Source organism: Archocentrus centrarchus, chromosome 8, assembly GCF_007364275.1.
Source record: "Archocentrus centrarchus isolate MPI-CPG fArcCen1 chromosome 8, fArcCen1, whole genome shotgun sequence".
NCBI classification, from domain to species: Eukaryota; Metazoa; Chordata; class Actinopteri; order Cichliformes; family Cichlidae; genus Archocentrus; species Archocentrus centrarchus.
In genome coordinates this window covers 20,207,837-20,228,616 of record NC_044353.1, presented here as the reverse complement: position 1 = coordinate 20,228,616, position 20,780 = coordinate 20,207,837, and the positions used below count along the sequence as shown (strand labels likewise).

The 20,780-nt window shown below is 41.8% G+C and overlaps 1 protein-coding gene across 4 annotated transcripts in view; it reads left to right on the top strand.

Moving 5' to 3' along the window:
- The window catches only part of crebbpb (CREB binding lysine acetyltransferase b), a 43,501-nt gene that overhangs the window by 9,018 nt on the left and 13,703 nt on the right, over positions 1–20,780 (top strand). For all 4 annotated transcript variants that reach the window (XM_030735064.1, XM_030735062.1, XM_030735063.1 and 1 more), the window contains exons 2-11: positions 9,530–10,143; positions 13,960–14,127; positions 16,100–16,340; positions 18,207–18,320; positions 19,033–19,278; positions 19,411–19,510; positions 19,709–19,846; positions 19,944–20,061; positions 20,251–20,413; positions 20,566–20,628. In XM_030735064.1, coding sequence (XP_030590924.1) covers positions 9,530–10,143; positions 13,960–14,127; positions 16,100–16,340; positions 18,207–18,320; positions 19,033–19,278; positions 19,411–19,510; positions 19,709–19,846; positions 19,944–20,061; positions 20,251–20,413; positions 20,566–20,628 — 1,965 coding nt within the window. The remainder of the gene's footprint in view (positions 1–9,529; positions 10,144–13,959; positions 14,128–16,099; positions 16,341–18,206; positions 18,321–19,032; positions 19,279–19,410; positions 19,511–19,708; positions 19,847–19,943; positions 20,062–20,250; positions 20,414–20,565; positions 20,629–20,780) is intronic.

Sequence of the window (20,780 nt, the reverse complement as noted above, 5' to 3'; positions counted from 1 at the left end):
AAAAAATGTATTGCTTTATTTTGCTTATAAAGTTTTGAGCAGCCTGGCTCCCGTGTACCTGGCAAACCTTTTACACATATACACTCCTCAAAGGTGTCTCAGATTGCTCGACCAGTTATTTCTTGCTGTCCCCTTATCGAGACTGAAACACCGGGGCGACCGAGATTTTGCTGCTGTGGTCACCAGTCTATGGAATGTGTTGCCCCTCCATGTTTGGCTGCCCCCAACACTAGAGGTTTTTAAGTCACACGCCTTTTTTTCTGAGGCATTTCAAGATTAATACTAGTTTCTAGTCAGTTTGTCATTTTGGTCACGTTTTAGTCTTAGTCTTTTTAGTTTCATTTATTAATTTATAATGTTTATTTTTATTTTTTGTCTGTTGTATTTTTTTGCTGTCTTTTATCAGGAAAGCACTTTGTTGAACTATGTTGTCCTCTTTAAAGTGCTCTGTAAATAAAGTTGGATTGGATGAATTGTAGAATGAACATCGTTCATAATGCGCAGGACAGCAGGCCATACTGAACTTACAATTTGTTTTTCGGATGTTAAAATTTCATATTTCAATGATGTGTAAACATTGTTTGCAGTACCGTATTTTCCGGAGTATAAGTCGCACTTTTTTTCATAGTTTGGCTGGGGGTGCGACCTATACTCCGGAGCGACGTATATGTGACATTTATAACACATGAACCAAAATACTCCAGCCACTTGACATCTCCGTGAACTGCAGCTTTAAGGCAGTCTTGCGTAACCTGTGGGCGCAGTGGATGATGGATGGAGAGCACAGCTTAACGGCAACTGGGAGAATGCGCCACCCAACTTTCCTGGAAGTCATTGGATGGATCAAGAAAACATGGGCTTCAGTGACAAACCATCCTGTTGGGATTCAGAAAGGCTGGAATAATTGGAACTGCAGCTGACGACGAGTCTGACTAACGCGACACAGAAGAGGAAGCGGCGCTTCGTCTACGGAGTGTACGGAATTGTTTAGAAGTGACACCGAGGATGAAGAATTCAATGGATTGATGGTTTGGTTAACTTGTTAGTATGTTCTTTATGCTATGGTTATCTGAATAACTTAATGTTACGTTAACATACCGAACACGTGTTCGTTGTGCGTCATGTAGCTGAATGTGCTACGTTAGCATAACGTAGGCGTAGCCGTGTTCGTCCTGTTCTTTAATCCATTATTATTTTAAATTGCCGTTCAAGATGGAATTTCTGCTCTGGGTCTCGGATTATATCCCCCCCCCCCCAAAAAAAGTGCGACTTATAGTCCAGTGCGACCTATATATGTTTTTTTCTTCTTTATTATGCATTTTTTGGCTGGTGCGACCTATACTCCGGAGCGACGTATAGTCCGAAAATACGGTAATTGGTTTTCATTTAATTAACACCAATTGATTTTAAGCTTTTTTCTTCGTTTGGAGTATTAAGTGCAGTTTTCATATGCACGATGCTCAGTGCCACATAGTTAAGCAGCATTTAAAGTGCATTTCATTATTGAAGAATGCGATTAATGGTTTCAAATGCCTTTGTTTAGACAGTTTTTGACATTGTCGATTAAACAGTCCTAAAATGTAACTTGATATCTGAGTGTTGCTTAGTTTTAGACTAGTTGATTAGTGTTTTTTTGTTTTTTTACCCTTGTTTAGTCGACTAAGAAATTAGTCGCCAACTTTCTGCAGAGTCAATCATTACAGATCTTCAAACTTCATGTGGCCTTCAGATTAGCTCAAGAACAGTGTGTAGAGAGCTTCATGGAATGGGGTTCCATGGCTGAATAGCTGCATCCAAGCCTTACATCAGCCTTACAAAGCATGCAGCCACTGGACTCTAGAGCAGTGGAGATGTTCTCTGGAGTTTTTCAGGAGTTGGGCTTGGTCCCTTAGTTCCACTGAAAGGAATTCTTAAGGCTTCAGCATGCCAAGACATTTTGGAGAATTTCATGCTCATAACTTTGTAGGAACAGTTTAGGGATGATCCCTTCCTGTTCCAACATGACTGTGCACCAGTGCACAAAGCAAGGTCCATAAAGACATGGATGAGTGAGTTTGGTGTGGAAGAACTTTACTGGCCTGCCCAGAGTCCTGAGCTCAACCCAACAGAACATGAATTAGAGTGGAGACGGTGAGCCAGGCTTTCTTGTCCATCATTGTCTGACCTCACAAATGCGCTTCTGGAAGAATGGTCATAAATTCCCATAAACACACTCGTAGACCTTGTGGAAAACCTGTTAAACCCTGTGGATTAAGAATGGGGATGTCACTTGAGTTCATATGGTTGTGAGGGCAGATGTGAGAATACTTTTCACAATATAGGTAATATCAACCTTTGGTGGTGGATTGTGTCCAGTACCCATCCGCTGTTATTGATGTCTTCTCTCTGCATTGCTCACACACTGTGTGAGATGCCCAAGGCAGTCTGCTCACATGAACACTGTTGCCAACTCCTCAGCAAGGAAAGTAGCTATTGGCTGTCCTAAAAGTCGCTAGAAGTCGCCATATGACATCATCACCTAATTTGCATAATTGGTTATTTGCATGCAGTTGCAATCGAGGATGTAGGAGAAACATCTTTAGAGAGACACAAAGTGAAGAAAAACACCCTAAATATGTTTAGAACTACTAGGGCTGGGCAATATGGACCAAAATAATATCTCAATATTTTTTACCTGAATGGTGATATACGAAATATATCTTGATATTTTTTTTCTTCACAAAGGTATAAACAAAAAGGCACTTCTGAGTCAAAGCTACATGTCCCAAATGTCACACAGACACTTTCATTAACATTCAGCTGTAGCTGTAGATGTACATGAGAAATTGCTCAAAAATTAGCCACTGGCATTTAAATAATAATGCTCCTTAAATAAATTAATGCTTTTTTCCTCCATAACAAAAGACTCGCAGCCGTGCTATTAAAATGTAAACAGAAAAGATCCAGAGCAAAAATAGCAAAAGACTGACTGATTCTTTAAAAAGACAGTCAGCAGTGAAGTAGACTTCACCAAAGTGCTTCCTCCTGTGTAAGATAACAAACTTGTAAACAGACTGAATAAACAAACTTCCATTCTTCAGTCAGCAGGATTTGTGAATCCATAGACATATACGCTGAGTGTCACAGCAACAGCCCCACACGCTCAATGCGGCGTCGTATCCGCCGCCTGCATCACGAGAACAGGAACAGACCCACTTCCGCTATTAAGGTCACATAACTTAGGGTACATACCGACAGCCAGGTACTCTTGGGGTGTCCGGGCGATGCCAAAGTGTCTGAACGGACGCAGTACGAAGGTTCTATGCACACAAAACCCGGCGATAGCGGAGGATTTCAGGTTAACAAAAAAAACTCTCCAAAAAGTCGCAGACGTCACCGGGAAAACTCGCTAAATTTGTCGCTAGTTGCTTTTTGGAAAAAAAACTCACTAACGGGGTCTGAAAATCCACAAAATCTAGCGAAAAAGTCGCCAAGTTGGCAACAGTGCACATGAAGTGCTGTTTTTATGTTTTGTTTTGTTTTTGTTTTTTTTTAATGTGAGAGTCAAAATTTGATTGTATTTAATTTGACACACATGCTTTATAATCCATGCTTTATTTTTATTTATTTTTTTATATTTAACCCTGTAGTGAGTCCATAGTTTAGTGGTTCACACATTTGCAACACAAGTTAATGATCCCGGCAGGATAGACAGATTCCTTTGGGAAGGGCATCAGTTTTTTTTTGTGAATAAGGGAGCAGCTGAAACTAAAGTTTGTTTTTGGTTTTTTTGTAGCTTTTAGTGATAACTGCCATTTTTAAGTGAATATTTGCATTGGTTTATTAATATAGCGGCAGCCAGTGCTGCAGCAAACACTACACTTGCACACTTGGGTCACTCAAAGTTTCTTCTGTTGCTGACAGATACCTACCTTGATGTAGGAACTAAAGGGGGGTCTACAAATTTTTATCTGAGTTAAGGTTACCTCAGGAAACTTCAGTGAGCTTGGCTGCTAATGCTTGTCCAGGTTGCCTGCATGCATGTAGCTGATGTCGTTCTGCTGGTTATCCAGCTTTAGAAAGACGACCTGTGTCCACATCATCGTGTTGTTGTTTGACTGCTTTTTTGCAACAGTTTTTTCTTCTCGTGCTAATGAACTCATTCTTTTCACTGCCTTTTTTCAACATCATCGTCTTTTCTTGTTTTGGCCTTACATGTCAGCCACATAACCGTGTTGCGTTATCCTTATAATCCTGATTGTGCTGATAACAACTGAGCTTATTTTACAAAAGCCTTCATTTCACACACCTTATGACTCTACTCATTTCTGAGATTTTTGCACTGAAATTAAAAAATTAAATATAATTGCACTGTAAATTATCACTGTTCTCTCCGTTCTTTGTTTGGTTTTGTCATATTATGAAGGTGGGAGGATGCAGGTATGTTGCAGCACATATACCTTGGTGTTTATATATTTGCATATATTTTAGTATAGCTTGACACATAGTTTAGTTTTTCTTTTTGATATGTTTCTGTTGTGTTCTACCTGGAAGACATACAAGCCCAAAGCATAATAAATTGATATAAAAAGCTAATATTGGCAGCATATAAAATAATTTTAATCCAGTTATTGTGCAGAAATTATGACAACAGACTCAAAGCCCAACAGCGTGAACCTGCCCCTAGTCACCTTTTTTCCAGAAATGGAGCTATATTCACTGGTGATCCCATTGCAAGAACTACTGAGAAATGACACTGACTTCATGTGCTGAGTTCTAATAAGCATTTGCAATTGTGACATATTCCCATCATTGTGACATATTCTCATTTTGATGAGAGGAGAAGCCTCATATCCAGTTTGATTTCTGCTGCAGGTGTGGAGCCATTTAAAGCTTGGCTGGATGCAGCTGCCAATATAAAGCCATTATATGACCAAACACATTCATATATGTTAAATTTGATAACCCTCTGGATTCAACAGATGTGCCGGCGCATCCAAATGACATCACTTATTTAAGGTGACGTAGTAGCAGGCTGCTGCATCACTGAGTCTCCGTTTCAACTAGTTTCGAAAGTGTGGACTTTAAACTCTATACCAGCTTTTAAATTGTGTTGATAGGCCAAGTAAAAACAGACTTATTATAAATAATTTACACCATGACATCCCCTTTCCTATTGATGGAAAAATGCACCACATCAAACAATCAGAATATTAGGCTACGTTCACACTGCAGCCCGAAGTGACCCAAATCCGATTTTTTTCGCCCTCATGCAACCTGTATCCGATCTTTTCATGCCAGTCTAAACAACACAGATCGGATTTTTTCAGCTGCGACCCAGGCCACTTGGATATGTGGTCCTAAATCCGACACGTATCCGATCTTTTCAAATACGACCTGAGTGTGTACGGCCAGGTCGCATTTAGCCGAACTGCATGTCATTGATACTCGACAAACGTCACTATTCTGCGTCCCATTACGCGGACGCGGGAAGGAAAACGTGTGACTTCCGCAAACATTGAGCGCGCTCGCTACATGTGACGTTATCGCACCCTCTACTGCGCATGCCGGACACTTTCAGGTTCGTCTGCTGTTCACACACAGATCACATCCAAGTCGCATATATTTCGAAATGTGAATGACCACGCAAAAAAAAAAAATCAGAATTGGGTCACTTCAGGTTGCAGTGTGAACGTAGCCTTAGATGGCATTTGGTGGGATTTGGTTGATGAGGAAGAGGTGAAAGTTGTCAGGTCTGCAATGTGCCCTCTGTCTTGTGGTGGACAGGAACTGTTTTTTGGAGTGGCACAAATAAATTGTGTTGCATCTTAATGTGACATCTGAATGTTCTGTAAATAATGCCTGAGGCGTTGCCTCCATTTTAATGTAAATTGTTGTATGTGACTTTGTTTGCTTATGAATACAGAATTTGTGATTAAAATGACAGGATATAAGGCATGTCAGGTATGCTGATTCCTAATCTTTAATTCTTGAGTTATGCACATGTCAGTAAGAGTGTGGGAATCATTTGTTCAGGTGGTACAGAATTTCTTGGACAACCACAAAGCCACAAACTATAAAGAACTAGTTGACAACATGCTCATATCATTCAAGAATGTCACTTAAGATTCACTTCTTTCACTCTCATCTTGACTTCTTTCCACCCAATTTGGGTGATGTGAGCGATGAGCATGCTGAAAGGTTCCATCCAGATATCTCTGAAATGAAGACCAGGTACCAGTGGCGCTATAACGCAAACACAATGGGTGACTACTGCTGGTTTCTACAGCGTGAAACAAGCACAAGAGCAAGTGTTTGTCACACTTTTAAACTGTTTAGGCAGACTAATTGTGAACTGTATTAGTTTGAGATTCCTCATATGATTGATTTGGGTATCTGTGTCTTTTTTCACTAGTTGTATGTTCATCGTGTACTTTCTTTTTTGGCCTTTTTTGGGTTTATTCGACAGTTCTTCAGTGGAGATAGACAGGAAAGCGGGGAGGAGAAACGGGGGAAGACACGTGGCAAATGGCGACAGGCTGGGACTTGAAACCTGTGCCGGCCGCACAGCCAAGTGGCATACATGGTGACCGCCCTGAGCTATCCTGGTGTCCCATGGTGTACTTTTCTAATAAAATCATTGACGTCGAGTTTGGCGATTGGCATTTATTGGCATAGTTACATAACGGAAGATCCTGACTTGCTAGAGAAATTCTGTTTGCATATTTGGACTCAGCATACCCAAATCAGTAAAAATCAGTTGGTTTTTTTTTGTTGTTGACCAGGGTTATTAACAGTTGCGCTTGTCCCCAGGCTGCTCGTGGTCTCTTAATTGGTCCACATTCAGCGGCATGCAACACTTTGCTGTTAGCTTAGGTTCTCTGTCGCTCACCTTGTGGCTGCTGTGCAAGTCTTCAGAGGCATGCAAGTCCATTCATCCAACCCATCCATCCATTTTCTTAACTGCTTTAGGGTTGCAGAGGGGGCTGAAACCTATCCCAGCTGTCAGGGACCAGATTATATTAATTTAATTTGGGTATTTTCCAAACACCTGTCATACGTAAAGCCTGTCTAATGGTAGTGTTTTCATTTTGATTTGCATTGCTCATTGGTAGCGGCACACTTAATTACTTTAATTTTTTTCCAAATACATTTAGCCTGGTTCTTTATAAATCTAATGTTGCTTTAGCACTGCTGTAATTGCTTGGTGATATTCGTCCTTTGTTGCTGGACGAGATAAAGAGGGAACCGTTTTACTGTTTTCATTTCCATCCCTTCTCTGTGTAACCATAGTAAGGCAGCAACTGCCTGCTACCAGATGAAGAGTCAAATATGACTGCTGAAAACCTTTCAGGTAAATGATGGCATATAGTAGTAATGTTGTCTGTGGGGAGAACCATGTAACTCAGATGGTTGGATTCTCTGGCTAGTGGATGCTACTTGGTATGCAGTTACCTGTGCTCATGCCCAGACCATACTTTTAACCTTTGGAAAAGGGTCGCCATACTGAAGACCTCAAGCTAAACCTGGGTTCTTGCTCTTAGGTGTACGTAATCCATGTCTCTTGCTCCTCCAAGTCTTGTTGCTCTAATCTTTGCTCTAATAGTTCAGGCATTTCATCTAATGCCTGTGGCTGTAATATTTAATATATGATTGAGGAACAGGCTCTTAATAGCCTAGTGACTCTAGTCTAGACATTGAGCCAGGTGTATGTGTAGGTGTGGCTGAGGTGTTGGTAAAATGTTTATTGGGTGGCATACACAAGCATGCCCCTGTGTGAAGGACCTTGGCATAAACATGCGACTTGGACTATAACCTTCATTAATGTTATCTGTGTGAGTATTACTTACTTATTGTTTGCAGCCACGCGCATGCTCTGAGTTTCAGGACAAAAGCTTCCCTCTGTATGGTACCTGGTGCTACTGTAAAGTTACTGCAGGGGCTATGACGCTTTATAATTTTACTTTTAAGTTTGCTGTGTGTGAATGCACACGTACAACAGTTCACCTAATTCAGTTATTTTGTCTATTCAGCCTGAAGGTAAGTTACAAACTTACTTAAATTGTCATACTGATGAGAGCCATTGTGCCCCCATAGCACAACCAGTGGGCTCTGCAGAAAGATGAGTTGATTTACTTGCTTTGTGATTGTAGACTGGGAGCTAGAGCCTGAAACATCACACAATAAGGACATGTTGCAATAGCGTGAAAACTTTCCAAAAAGACTAAAAAAAGTAAAAAACAGGTTATTGCTCAGGAGCATGCGTGCAAATAAAAAGCATAACATTAAGCCTGTTTTTCAACAAAAGGACTGATAACACTATGGGGCAGTGAAGATGATGATGTCACAGTTTCACATGGAGCTGGAGTCTGTCTATGCAAACATGACGGAGCTGTTGGCGAGATGGTGAGCTCAGGTGCAGCTTTGTAGCTGCTCCCATCCGCTGCCATTTACAGCGAAGATCTACAGTAAAGTTACAGAAGATAAGTTAAAGTATGCAGATAAACTGTTCACTTAGTCTGATATGATGTTTAAATTAGGCAGCTTGCTGAAGGCTGACGGCAGCCGTCCTACTTTATATGGCAGCAATACCTGCAACAAGCAGTGGTGAGTCTAAAGGGTGACATGGGGTGCACTAGACCATATTTATTTATTTAGAAGCATTATTTTGGAGGAGGTCTCTGGGCAGACCCAGGACAGGCTGGTGAGATGATGTCGCTCAGCTGGCCAGGGAACTCCTTGGTGTTTCGCACAGATAAGCTCTAGGAGGTGGCTGGGGGAGAGTGAGATCTGGGTTTCTCTGCTTAGGCTTCTCCCCTGTGACCTGGCCCCAGATAAGTGAAAGAGGAGGGATAGATGGATGCTGGGATGGATTAATTATTAACATTAATTTTTAACGTGTACACCATCGGAGCGTCTGTTTTCTGCAGCAGGAAACATTGCATCAGAGCACAGGGGAAAAACTCATCTCTGCGAATGTTGATATGCTCGCTTTTCTTCATGCTCCTTTAAAGCCTTGCAGACACACATACTGACTCGTTCATTAGCACACTTAAACATGCAAAGACACGCACAAAAACACATACACACGAGCACACCAAATTTACCTCCTTTTTTTGGCTTCCTGCTAATGTAAGAAAGCATTTCCTAAAGGTTATTTTAATATGGCACGTAAGTCTGCCAAATGAAAATATGCAGAGCTACCTGCAGTGGTAACCCCTTGTGACTAAGGGAGCACCTGAAATGAGCTTTGATTGCTTAGTTAAACCTATGTGAAGACAGATTCACTCTGATTCACTACATACTCAGGTTGCCCCATGGTAGACAGTCTTTGTAAGCATTGCTTATTTATCACAAGTATTTTTTTCAGCATTTTCTTCTAAATAAAGAAATCAACAAAACATTGCTGATGTCAAATAAAACCTTGGACTCTTGTGTACTCAGGCTCACCATGCAGTTTTATGATGGAAGACGTAGTAGCAAAACTACTATATAATCAGCTAATAGCTAATTGGTGGCTAATTCTTGTTTTTCTTTCTCTCTTCTTTAGATCTTGTGTCCCTGTTTGACCTGGAAAATGACCTTCCTGATGAGCTCATACCCAACGGAGACTTGGGAATGGGAATGTCCTCTAATGGTGGCCCAGGTGGAGGGGGTCCGGGTCTTAACTCAGTGGTTCCAGATGCAGCTGCGAAACACAAGCAGTTGTCTGAGCTCTTGCGACCGGGAAGCTCTAACATCTTGGGAGGTGGCCCTCCACAGGGAGGCATGGTGGGAAACCAGCTAGGTGGTGTGCTTGGTAAAAATACACTAGGCCAGGGATCCCCCAATCATCATTCTCCCCAGGGCCAGAAAGGTGGTGTTTCTGCAGGACAAGGCAATGGAAACACGGGCATGAGTTTTAACCAGGCCATGTTGAACAGTGGGCAGGGTCATGGCGTCATGGGCCAGACGGGACAAGTCATTAATGGGGCTATGGGACCAACAGGCCGAGGGAGACCTGGTCCTGGCATGCAGTACCAGGGCCAGGCCATGCACGGGACTCAAGTGGGTGCTGGACCTGGTGCTGGAAGCAGTGTGGTGGCAGACGCACTTACCCAAGGAGGGCCACAGTTGGGTGCACACAACACGATGAATGCTCAGCAAGCAGGAAACATGAATAAGGTGAGGTGTGAAACTCTTCTCAATTACTCCTACTTTAACACAGCTATTTGCTCAGAAAAGGACCAAAGACCATTAAATATTGAAATGATCTGTGAAGCACTTTAAATACTAACATGAATGTGTAAATTTTGAATGGTAAAGGGTTCAGTATGCAGTCAGTAGAATCAGTCGTTGTGGTTAGATACTGAAGAGCGAATACAACCACAGTGTGACAAGACACACACAGTTGTATCATCGTTATTCTACACAGCGAATCAAAGTTTGTGAATGAAAAATAATTTCCATGATGTGCTGCTGGTTACAGGTCTTTGTGATAATCTTTAGTTTCACAGACTTTGAAGTGCTCATTGTGAGAATGTCTTTTTCCTTTTGTCTGAGAGCTTTGTGGTTTGACAGGAAACCAAAGTTAAACCAACAGGCTAGTTCTCACTAAGATTATTTCAACAGACGTCACTACATGAGACAAAAAGCCCCTCCTTTCTTCATATGCAGTAATACCAGCCTGTTTTTGTTTCATTGTTTAAAAACGTATTGCTTTGTGTCTGCCTTATAGATTAGTTGTCATATTTCATACAAAAGTGAAACGGTAACCTTTCTATCATATTTAGACATCATGATTATTCTTGAGATGAGGAAATGGGGTAAGAAGAAGAGCCAAATTTGAACCAGAGGTGGTTTCAAAGGGTTTTGTTCCATTTATAAAAAGAAAAGAAAAAATCTTACCTGATTTTATTTTGGCTGCTATCTGCTTCAAGGTTGCCTACTTGTGCACCCCTGGACTGCCTTTCTTCTGATCTAATTGTTTGATTTTTGTAAGAAAAACAAATTTAAGTGAACAAGAATTTTTCATTTTTGTGTTTATTTTGATTCTGAACAAATAGCAAAAACAGTCTTTGTTATGAACATGTTTTAAAAAAGTAGAGCAATTGTCACTTATTTGAGTTTATATTTTTATCTTTTTAATCAGACAATTCAGTGAAATGCAAGTGAAAGTGAAAATGAAAGTGACCAATGACAAAGCAGCTCAGAATGCATGTTCTTTTTTTTCTTTTTTACTTGTTATCAAACAGTAAAGTGAGTATAAATAAGAATGAGCAAATAAAACTATAACATCACCTTAAAAGAATCTGGCCAATTTTGCTCAGCATTTTTACATCTGTTGTAAACGTTTATTAATCAGACTTTAAATAAAGAACAAGAAAAGAAAATTAGACATGCTGAGCTGAGTGCTTGTTATGCATGTTTTTTCTCAGTGATGCCATAGGTTTGCTTGACACATTGGTCATTGCTGGTAAACACGGCTGTGTAACCATTCATACTGGCACTCGAGGCACATTTGAAGATAAGAAGTATCCCAACTCAAAGAGAAAAAAAAAAAAAAAAACCTCTTCAGTGCTGAAATGGAAGAAGTTGGGATGTGAAACAAAGCATTTTTAAGTTTTCTGCAGAACTATTTCCAACTGTTGCAGCAATCTCCCACTAAGCCATCTGGGAGTCTCTGTGCTCCTGCATTGATATATCATTGTAATTCATGTAGAGACCAAACGGTTTACACACTTGTGCCTCCAGCCCAGCTGTGCTGCGCGTGCCACCTTACAAAATTGGGGAGTTGCGCCACAAGCTAAAACAATGCCAAAGCGCACCGCACGGCAGCACCCGTGACGTCATGTTTTTTGGCACGTGCCGCCGTTCGCAGGCATGACAACAGCGATAACTGCCTGTAATTCGTGCGGATCATCAAGTGGGAGAACCCATGTGGGTGGCTGAATGTGTGAATGAGAGAGAGGCAGCAGGAAAGCATCTGTGCCTTTCTGAGCAGAGGACTGGGAGGGGGAGGGGCGGGCAGCAGTGCAGTGCTCTGCTCAGCTGTTGTGCAAGCTTTTCTCTCTCTCTCTCTGTGTGTGTGTGTGTGTGTGTGTGTGTGTTGTCACCTCCTTTTTTTTTTTTTTTCCCTTTCCTGGGCAAGCCCTGCCCAGTAGTGAAAGCAAAGCAGGCTGCTGCTTTGGCTACCACAGAGAACGTCAAGCAGCAGCAGCAGCAGAAGGGTTCAAGCTGAGGGGTATCAGAGAGGTGGGATTTAAAGACCTAATAATAATAATAGTAAAACAAAGAGCTAATCTTGGCCGTAGTAGTAAATGGTGGTCAGAGCTCTTGGTAAGGAAGTATCTATTTGTGTAGCCACAATGTTGGTATCATTTGCAGGTGTCTATTAATAATATAAGATAGTTTATAAGATAGCACTTATAACATGGTAATGTGATTAGTATTGAAGAGTATTATCAAGTCTGTAAATTTGGTTCCTGGTCTAGGCGGGGAGACACAGGAGATGATTGAAACTGAAATTTCAGCCAGGAAAAAAACAAGTTAATTAATCAGAATTTATTCCCCTGGAACAGTCATTTTGCAAAATGTATTGGGGCTCTCCCTCCAGGTGTACTTGCTGGTTAATAAGAGTGTGTTATATACCAGGGTTCTAGCCAGAAAAAATTCACACATTTGCCAGTGCTAATGGCCGCGCCCGCTTTCAAACTGTGGTGATAGCAATCCGTTACGATAGCTACCAACTGAAATTCTCAGCCTGGCGACAGGACCTCAGCTTGGGGAACAAATTTTCCGACACACACTCAGCTTTCTTAGCATAGATGTTGAAGAATATTTGTAACCACATGCTATCATTTATGTTGCAAATGTATTCATTTTAATCAGTTCTACTTTAACAGTCCTAACTGTAAAACATGATCTCTGGACAGAAGTGTTAATCAATTCATTGGTTGTAGTTACATCTGGGATTACGGTAATTTATAGACACATCAGGGTTTCCCAAGTCTGCCACCAACACATTTCACTCTTTTCAGCAAGTTTTCCTCCTCAGCTGGCATTGCAAGATGGTCCTGTTGTCTTTCTGACTCTTCATCCATCTTCCTTTTGTTTTGGATCATTTTCTGTGGAGGATGGTGTAAATAAACATGGCCAGCCTTCAAACTCAAATAACTGATGATTGCTTACATAATGCCATGTGCAATAATCCACCATTGCAATTAATCGCATGTGAGGGGAGGGGTTTAACCAAGTTTACCAAAGGAAATGCTGAACTGTGTGTGTCAGTGATTAGATCAGCTAGGAAGTATGGAGACACCTTTTGCCATTAGCAAACTCTCCATACCAGGCAGCTAATTTCTGTTTACCTTCAATCAGACTGAATACAAATGTTGCAAATGATATTCATGTAAAAGTCTATTTTGGAAAGCTACATGGAGCTCATGCTAGCTCCTCCACTAAACAACATTTACAGTGTGTGTCATTCCCCATTTCCCTATACATCCACAATGGAAGTGAAGCTTGCTGAGTTGGCTCATAAAGCCGCAATAGACACATTAAGGCTGAATTCAACTGGAATTATTCTGTTAACGTGAATTTTCTTGACTGGGAAACACTGATGAGAAGTAAGAGCGTCATTGTGTAAACTCTGAAGGATGGTTTTCCAACTTTGTGTTGCAAACACAAAGCCTTAATGAATTTTATGATTACAACTGCACCAATTTGAGGCAGCAGGAGTTTGCTTGCGCTTTGCTTTGAAAGAGAGTGCTAGAATGTGTCAATCTCTGTGCTCGTTGCAATTAACCTCCCACGGTGCCCAGTGGGAAATACTGCTGTTGGGCTCCTGTTGACCGCCACTGTATCTGCAGTTTGATTTGCAATCTGTCCCATGTGCAATGACACACAGCCAATAGATGGGTAAAAGAGCAATCTGCTGTGTGGGTATGCTACATGATGTGCAGATCTTCTTACTAACCTGTGTCCTATTGCTTACTGTAGATGCCGATGTCAGGAGCTCCATTTGGCCAGCAGTACAGCCAGGCTGGGGTGCAACAGATGGGGGCAGCAGGGGTCAACACCCAACAACTGCAGAACAAGACAGCTATTTCTAACAACCTGCCTCAGTTCCCTGCTGATTTGAAGGGAGCTGGGAGTGTGCCAAACATGGTGAGTGTGTCTGTTGTTTAAAAAATAATAAACCGGGGTGTATGTCCCAGCCTTTGGTTTCAAGTTAGTTTCTGTGTTACTCTGCATCTGCAGACAAAAACATAAATATGCACAGAGGTACAGTAAATTCCCTGCTGCTAAGTATTACACACTTAATTTTGCACTAAGAGAACTCATTGACCCCTTCCTGAACTTGTACCTGTTGTCCTGGGTTCTACTTTCTCTTCCGCCGTCATCTTCTTGCTTTGGAGACGAGTACCAGAGGGTAAATTTCGGCATACTTGCAGGGAGAGTGAGTGGTCATTAGTAGAACTGTTCCTTGTGACTGGCCAAGGACAGCTTGCTCTTGTGATCATCAAACAGATGTGATGTCACATCTGGTCTTGTAGATGAAGCAGGGACAGTAAGCTGACTGAAAGGAAGCGTGGAGTGGGCATGTCACATCTCTGCAAATTAGCGCTCTGCTTGTTAAAACCGGTGTTTGATAAATTGCACCGTCTGATTTTGTTGCACTTACGGTTAATGAGCATTTCATGTTCTCCACTGTCTTCTGTTATACACTCTGCTGTGTTTATGTCTACACCATGAACCAGGTTTTAGTTGCATTAAGTCTGCATGCTTTTGCCGTTTCCTTTGTATTTAAATGCATCCAAAGGGTTTAATATGTCCCTCTATTACGGTAGTGCTGTCCACTCACCCTAATGTGTACCTTGTGGCAAAATGGAACTTCATAAGTGGAGCTCTTACTACTGCTGCTGCTGGTAAGAGAGAGCAACACACCTGGAAGTTTACGTCACGTTTCCGGCATGAAGACAAAGTAACGTTAGCTGGAGGTCAGCTACCCATGGTTAAGCTTGTTCACACAAAGCAATGTATGTTCTAGTTGACCCTCATTACTGAACATAAGTGGACAGAAATCACCATGAGGTTGAACGGTATTAACCTTCTGGAGTTTAGGGTAAAACCATTCTTTATTCGTAAGCACTTTCTACTAGCAAACACTGATCAATCACTTAAAAACAAGAGAAAAAAGACCCTGGCAGATGTTATGTCTTAATACTGTTTTAACTGTTCTGTCCACTCATGGTCAGTAATTTTGGCAAGCTAAACCCATTCATTGTTGTATGTGGACTAGGTTCTACCAGGAGTACAGCACAAGATCTTTGCTATTAATGCTGGAACTGGGAAATACGCTCATGCTGCTTTCTCTCTCTGTTCTTCTGGTTCTCTCCCAACACAGTATCGCCTGCGACATAACCTATGCAAACAGCCAACGCCATTACCAGGATTCATGCTTTTGCGTGGTGATTCATGTGTTATCTTGTGGCTGTGCCCCTGGTGTTTTACATGCAGTGCCAGCCATAACAGAAACAAATACAAAACAGTGTGGGGCCTCACACTTCATTGTTGTCAGTTTTTTAATTTGTCGGAGGCAAAAATATTTGTTCCTTAAGTTTTTCCACTTCTTTGTACTTTCTCCCATATCAATTCCGTCAGTTTCTGCAGTGTCCTTCCAGGAATTTGCTGATATCTGAGAGTCCTTATTATTGAGACTATGATTATTAATCTTATATTAGGTGGTAATTGTTGTTCTCTCACCGACAATTTCAAAAATTGTAGCAAAAAAGGATCCAGAAATGCATAGTTGCAGGCTGAGTCCATGTGACGTGTAGTTGCATTTCTAGAGAGGTGCATGTCAGGTGTTGGCGTAGGTGACGGTGTAGGTTACATCGTGAGGTTTTAGATGGGTTTGTGGGAACAGTGTACCCATTGGACAGATGTAACACAGAAGTATAAATCCCCTGTAGTGCTGTTCCATTTTTTGTGTGTTAAAGCCACATGGTATGCATAATGGAGGGTGGATAACCCTCTACCTTCAGCAGTCACTGACAGTATCACAGGGGAGCATCTACATCTGAGTTTGCGCCCCTGTACTGATCCATCACTAACTGTGTATGTTGGTATATCACAGATGCCGCAGCAGGTAGCGTCAATGGTCCCTGCTCCTGGTGGTGTGTCCGCAGGCCCGACGGCTGACCCCGAGAAGCGAAAACTCATTCAGCAGCAGCTGGTCCTGCTGCTGCATGCACACAAGTGCCAGCGGCGGGAGCAGGCCAACGGGGAGGTGAGGGCCTGCACTCTGCCCCACTGCCGCACCATGAAGAACGTGCTCAACCACATGACCCACTGCCAGGCTGGCAAGGCCTGCCACGGTGAGTGAAAGTGATGAGTTTTCAGGGTACTGCATGAAAAATAAATAAGCTTGGATCCAAGAGAAATTTCAAGCCATCTGAGCTTTTATGTGACCGTGTTCTTGCAGTTTAGTCTTCTATCTGCTAACCACTGTTAATAATCTCATAAAAATCAGAAGAAAATAAGGAGATTCAGTTTCTAACAGATGGGTTAACTGCGCCATGTGTTTGCAGCCATAATGAGAGCTCGTGATGTGGGCCTGGTGCCACTTTGTTTAGCATCTAAACAAAATGGCACCCGGCGTTGATATGTTGCAAGTTTCATCCCAACAACAGTAAACACCTGTTTCTTCAGACTTATTGCATGATGCCTTCACCACAATTGTTTTGAGTGAAATAGTTAAAAAAAAAAAATAAATAAATGAAATTTTCCTTCCTGCAAAGCATTACATGAAGAAATTGCTGATCTAAATGTAAAAAAACTGCTTTAAAATAAGATGCTGGAGAGACCACTATTCTGATGTTGGTCCTTGTATCCCATTTTGGTTTATTGCTTAAATAGAGCCAGTCCAGTCACTTCATTCACTAAGCCCCAGTGACTGATATTACCTACATCCTACATTTTTGGTAAATTGCTGGTAGACAGCATCTTTGTTCTCACAGTTGTCGGTAGTGATGAGGGCTTTCAGGGGTTATGGACTTTGAACTGTAATACACTATATTGCCCAAAGTGTTCACTCGGTACTTGTCTGACTGTGCTGAGTGTAAAGTTTGGTGGAGGGGGGGGATTATAGTGTGGGGTTGTTTTTCAGCAGTGCTTCAGCATACCAAGACTTTTTGGAGAATTTCATGCCCACAACTTTGTAGGAACAGTTTGGGGATGGCCCCTTCCTGTTCCAACATGACTGCACACCAGTGCACAAAGCAAGGTCCATAAAGACATGGATGAGCGAGTTTGGTGTGGAAGAACTTGACTGACCTGCACAGAGTCCTGACATCAACCTTTGGGCTGAATTAGAGTGGAGACTGTGAGCCAGGCCTTCTCGTCCAACATCAGTGTCTGACCTCACAAATGCACTTCTGGAAGAATGGTCAAAAAAATTCCCATAAATGCACTCCTAAACCTTGTGGAAAACCTTCCCGGAAGAGTTGAAGCTGTTATAGCTACAAAATTCTACATCATATTAAACCCTGTGGATTAAGAATGGGGATGTCACTTAAGTTCATATGTGTGTGAGACGGCAGATGAGTAAATACTTTTGGCAGTATAGTATATTTACAGTAATCCCTCGCTACTTTGTGGTTCGCTTTTCGCAGACTCGCTGTTTTGTGGGTTTTCAATCAATATTAGTGTAAAATATTTATCGTGGTATTTTTGCTGTTTTGTGGGTTTTTTCGGTACTCGTTCTTCACATGTGTAGTACGTGTTGAACAGTAATGTACATATTTGGTGTATAAGTGTGTGGGGAGGGTTTATAAAAACTTAAAATAGTGTATTACTACTGAAATAATGTATAAGTATTAAAATAAATATGGCGTCCCTACTTTGCGGATTTTCACTTATCGTGGGTGGTTCTGGAACGTAACACCCACGATAAGTGAGGGATTACTGTATACTGCATAAAAAACTTCAAATAAATGCTAAATTTCTTGGTTTATAACATGTACATTATTTCATTTATCTAGTTGTTTGCTTATATTTCTGTATTAGTCCAAATTTTCTTTCATTTAGTCCACGTCTATTTTACTGACTTTGACTGTGGTGTGTAGATTTTGGGGTTTAATAGTCTTCTGGTTTTTCTTGCTTTGCCATCGTGTCAGATAGTCCTAAATTAATTGTCACCAGCCCCTCACTGTGTTTTGTCTTTGTGGTTTATTTTTCTCCAGTTGCACATTGTGCATCATCCAGACAGATCATCTCCCACTGGAAGAACTGTACGCGGCACGACTGTCCGGTCTGCCTGCCTTTGAAGAATGCAAGTGACAAAAGGAATCAGCAGCGTAAGTAACTCCAGCAGCTTCGTGAGTTTAATCTTGTTCATTCAGAACCCCATATAAAAATACACGCGGGTTATGAAGAAGGACATATAATGAAGAAAATGTCTGAAGTGCCGTTCAATAAAGCAATAATCACTCAGCAAGAAGCCTCATGTTTTGTGGTATAACGTGGTGCCACCTGCAGGTTGATTCACTGCCACATTTCTGCTGGCTCGCTAACTGTGAGGGCTGGAGCAGTGAGAGGATTCCTCTAGAAAGGCAGGGCCTGTAATGTGACACCCAGGGGAGGGGCTCAGTGTCTCCGCTAACAGTGGGGGCAGGTTCTTGGGACAGCATGCTTTCTAATTGGTTAGAAGGCCCTATGACAGATTTAAATCCCCCACAAAGGCAGCGTGCTCCCTGTCAGCTATCAACACATTAGGGAGCAGCACAGGGATTTCAGAGCCCAAGGGGACCTAGGGGATTTTTTGTTTGTTTGTTTGTTTTGTATTGTTTTTTTTTTTTTTTTTTTTTAACTTTTCAGATATGTTAATTTATGTTTAAATTTTTTAGAGTTAATATACTAATCTTAATTATTTTTCACAATTTATAGACTTGTATAATTAATATAAGAACATACATGAGCACTAGAAGCAGCAGTTACTGCTCGGTTATGAATTCTTTAATATAATATCTACAATACAACACTACTTATCTCCTCATCTGCTCCCTACAGCTACGCTAAGTTCCCCTGGAGCCAGTCTGCAAAATGCCATGAATACAGTTGGACCTGGCCAGCCCAGCGCAACAGCCATCAGCACCGCTGCCACACATATTGACCCCAGCTCCATGCAGAGGGCCTATGCAGCTCTGGGCCTGCCATATGGGAACCAGTCTCCTGGTCAGATCCAGGGGCAGGGTCCATCTCAGCAAAACCCGCAGGGCCCCCAGCACCAGCAGCTGCGAAATATGAACCCATTAGGTATGGAATAAAAAGGACTTCACTGCCAATTTAGAGGTTTATGTACAGGTGCTGCCAGCACAATACTGCGCTTCTGTGCCAATTTTTTATAAATTCTTGTTTGGTGTGTGTGTGTGTGTGTGTGTTTACCAGGCTCTAATCAGATGAACCAGATGGCTGGAAGCATGGGTACCCCGTCCTCGGACCAGACTGGCATGCACTCTGACTCCTCGTTGCCCTCCACACTCAACAAGTAAGCCTTTTCATTCTTTCTGCATCACTTGAATCCAGGCCTGTTGTACTGCCCTTCCCAAATAAATGCGTTTCTCTGCAGTTAGTGATTGTCAGAAAAATCTGTGTTCTCAGGCTGTCCTCTGTCACTTCAGTATTATGTTTTGAATACATTTTTTTAATGTTATTTGCAAATGTTCAAATTGTGTCTGTCTTGTAGTCCGCTGATGCCAGATGGGTCAGTAGTAGGAGGCATGGGAAACCTGCCCGCTGCCACCCCTCTGTCTGCCACAGGGCTAAGGAAGGCCTGGCATGAACACGTCACTCAGGACCTGCGCACCCATCTGGTGCACAAACTGTAAGTCCAACAATAAAACAGCTGTGTTTGTAGATAGAAGTGTTCTGTTATGGTATACTAGATTGTTTGTGCTTATTTATTTATTTTTTCCCATCAGAGTACAAGCCATATTTCCCACCCCAGACCCAGCAGCACTTAAGGACCGGCGAATGGAGAACCTGGTGGCTTACGCGCGCAAGGTTGAGGGTGACATGTATGAGTCTGCTAACAGCAGGGTAACTTAATAAAGCACACACTTACCTTTTCATTATCACACCATTCCAGTGACCTTCATCCTTTCTGAATATCTTTAAAGCTGAGCCCTTTCTATACTCATAAGGAGAGCAGGGCAGCTATCCTTGTGACTGAGATAAAATAGAATAGTATATTTTCAAAAATATCTTTTCCTCTCATTTTCTCACTAGGATGAGTACTACCACTTCCTGGCAGAAAAAATTTACAAGATACAAAAGGAACTGGAGGAGAAAAGGCGCTCCCGGCTTCAGAATCAGCCTGGCGTGGGACCAGCTGGGCCTCAGCAGCCTCAGCCCAACGCCTTGGGCCCAGGACAAGCCATCCGACCTCCTAGTTAGTAACTTAAATTCTTAAACATCCATTGACTGTCCTCAGTTGATGGGACCAAAAGACCTGAAGTTATAATCACTGTAATGTTTCTTTCTTTTTTTTTTTAAACTGTAAGCAACTTTTAAAAGAACCATGAAATAATCCTGTCTTCTCAGACGGACCTGCACCTATGCCCAACATGCCAAATCAGATAATGAACCGCATTCAGGTATCCCAAGGTATGTGTTCACCTTTTGCTTTTTTTTTTTTTTTTTTTAATAGCAGTTGAGCACTTGAATTTGCATCTTTTGGGTGATATACCTTATTTCTAACATACACTAGTGGTTTGTCTTTTGAATGTCTGCTTATCAGTGATTTTATTTGTTTTGTT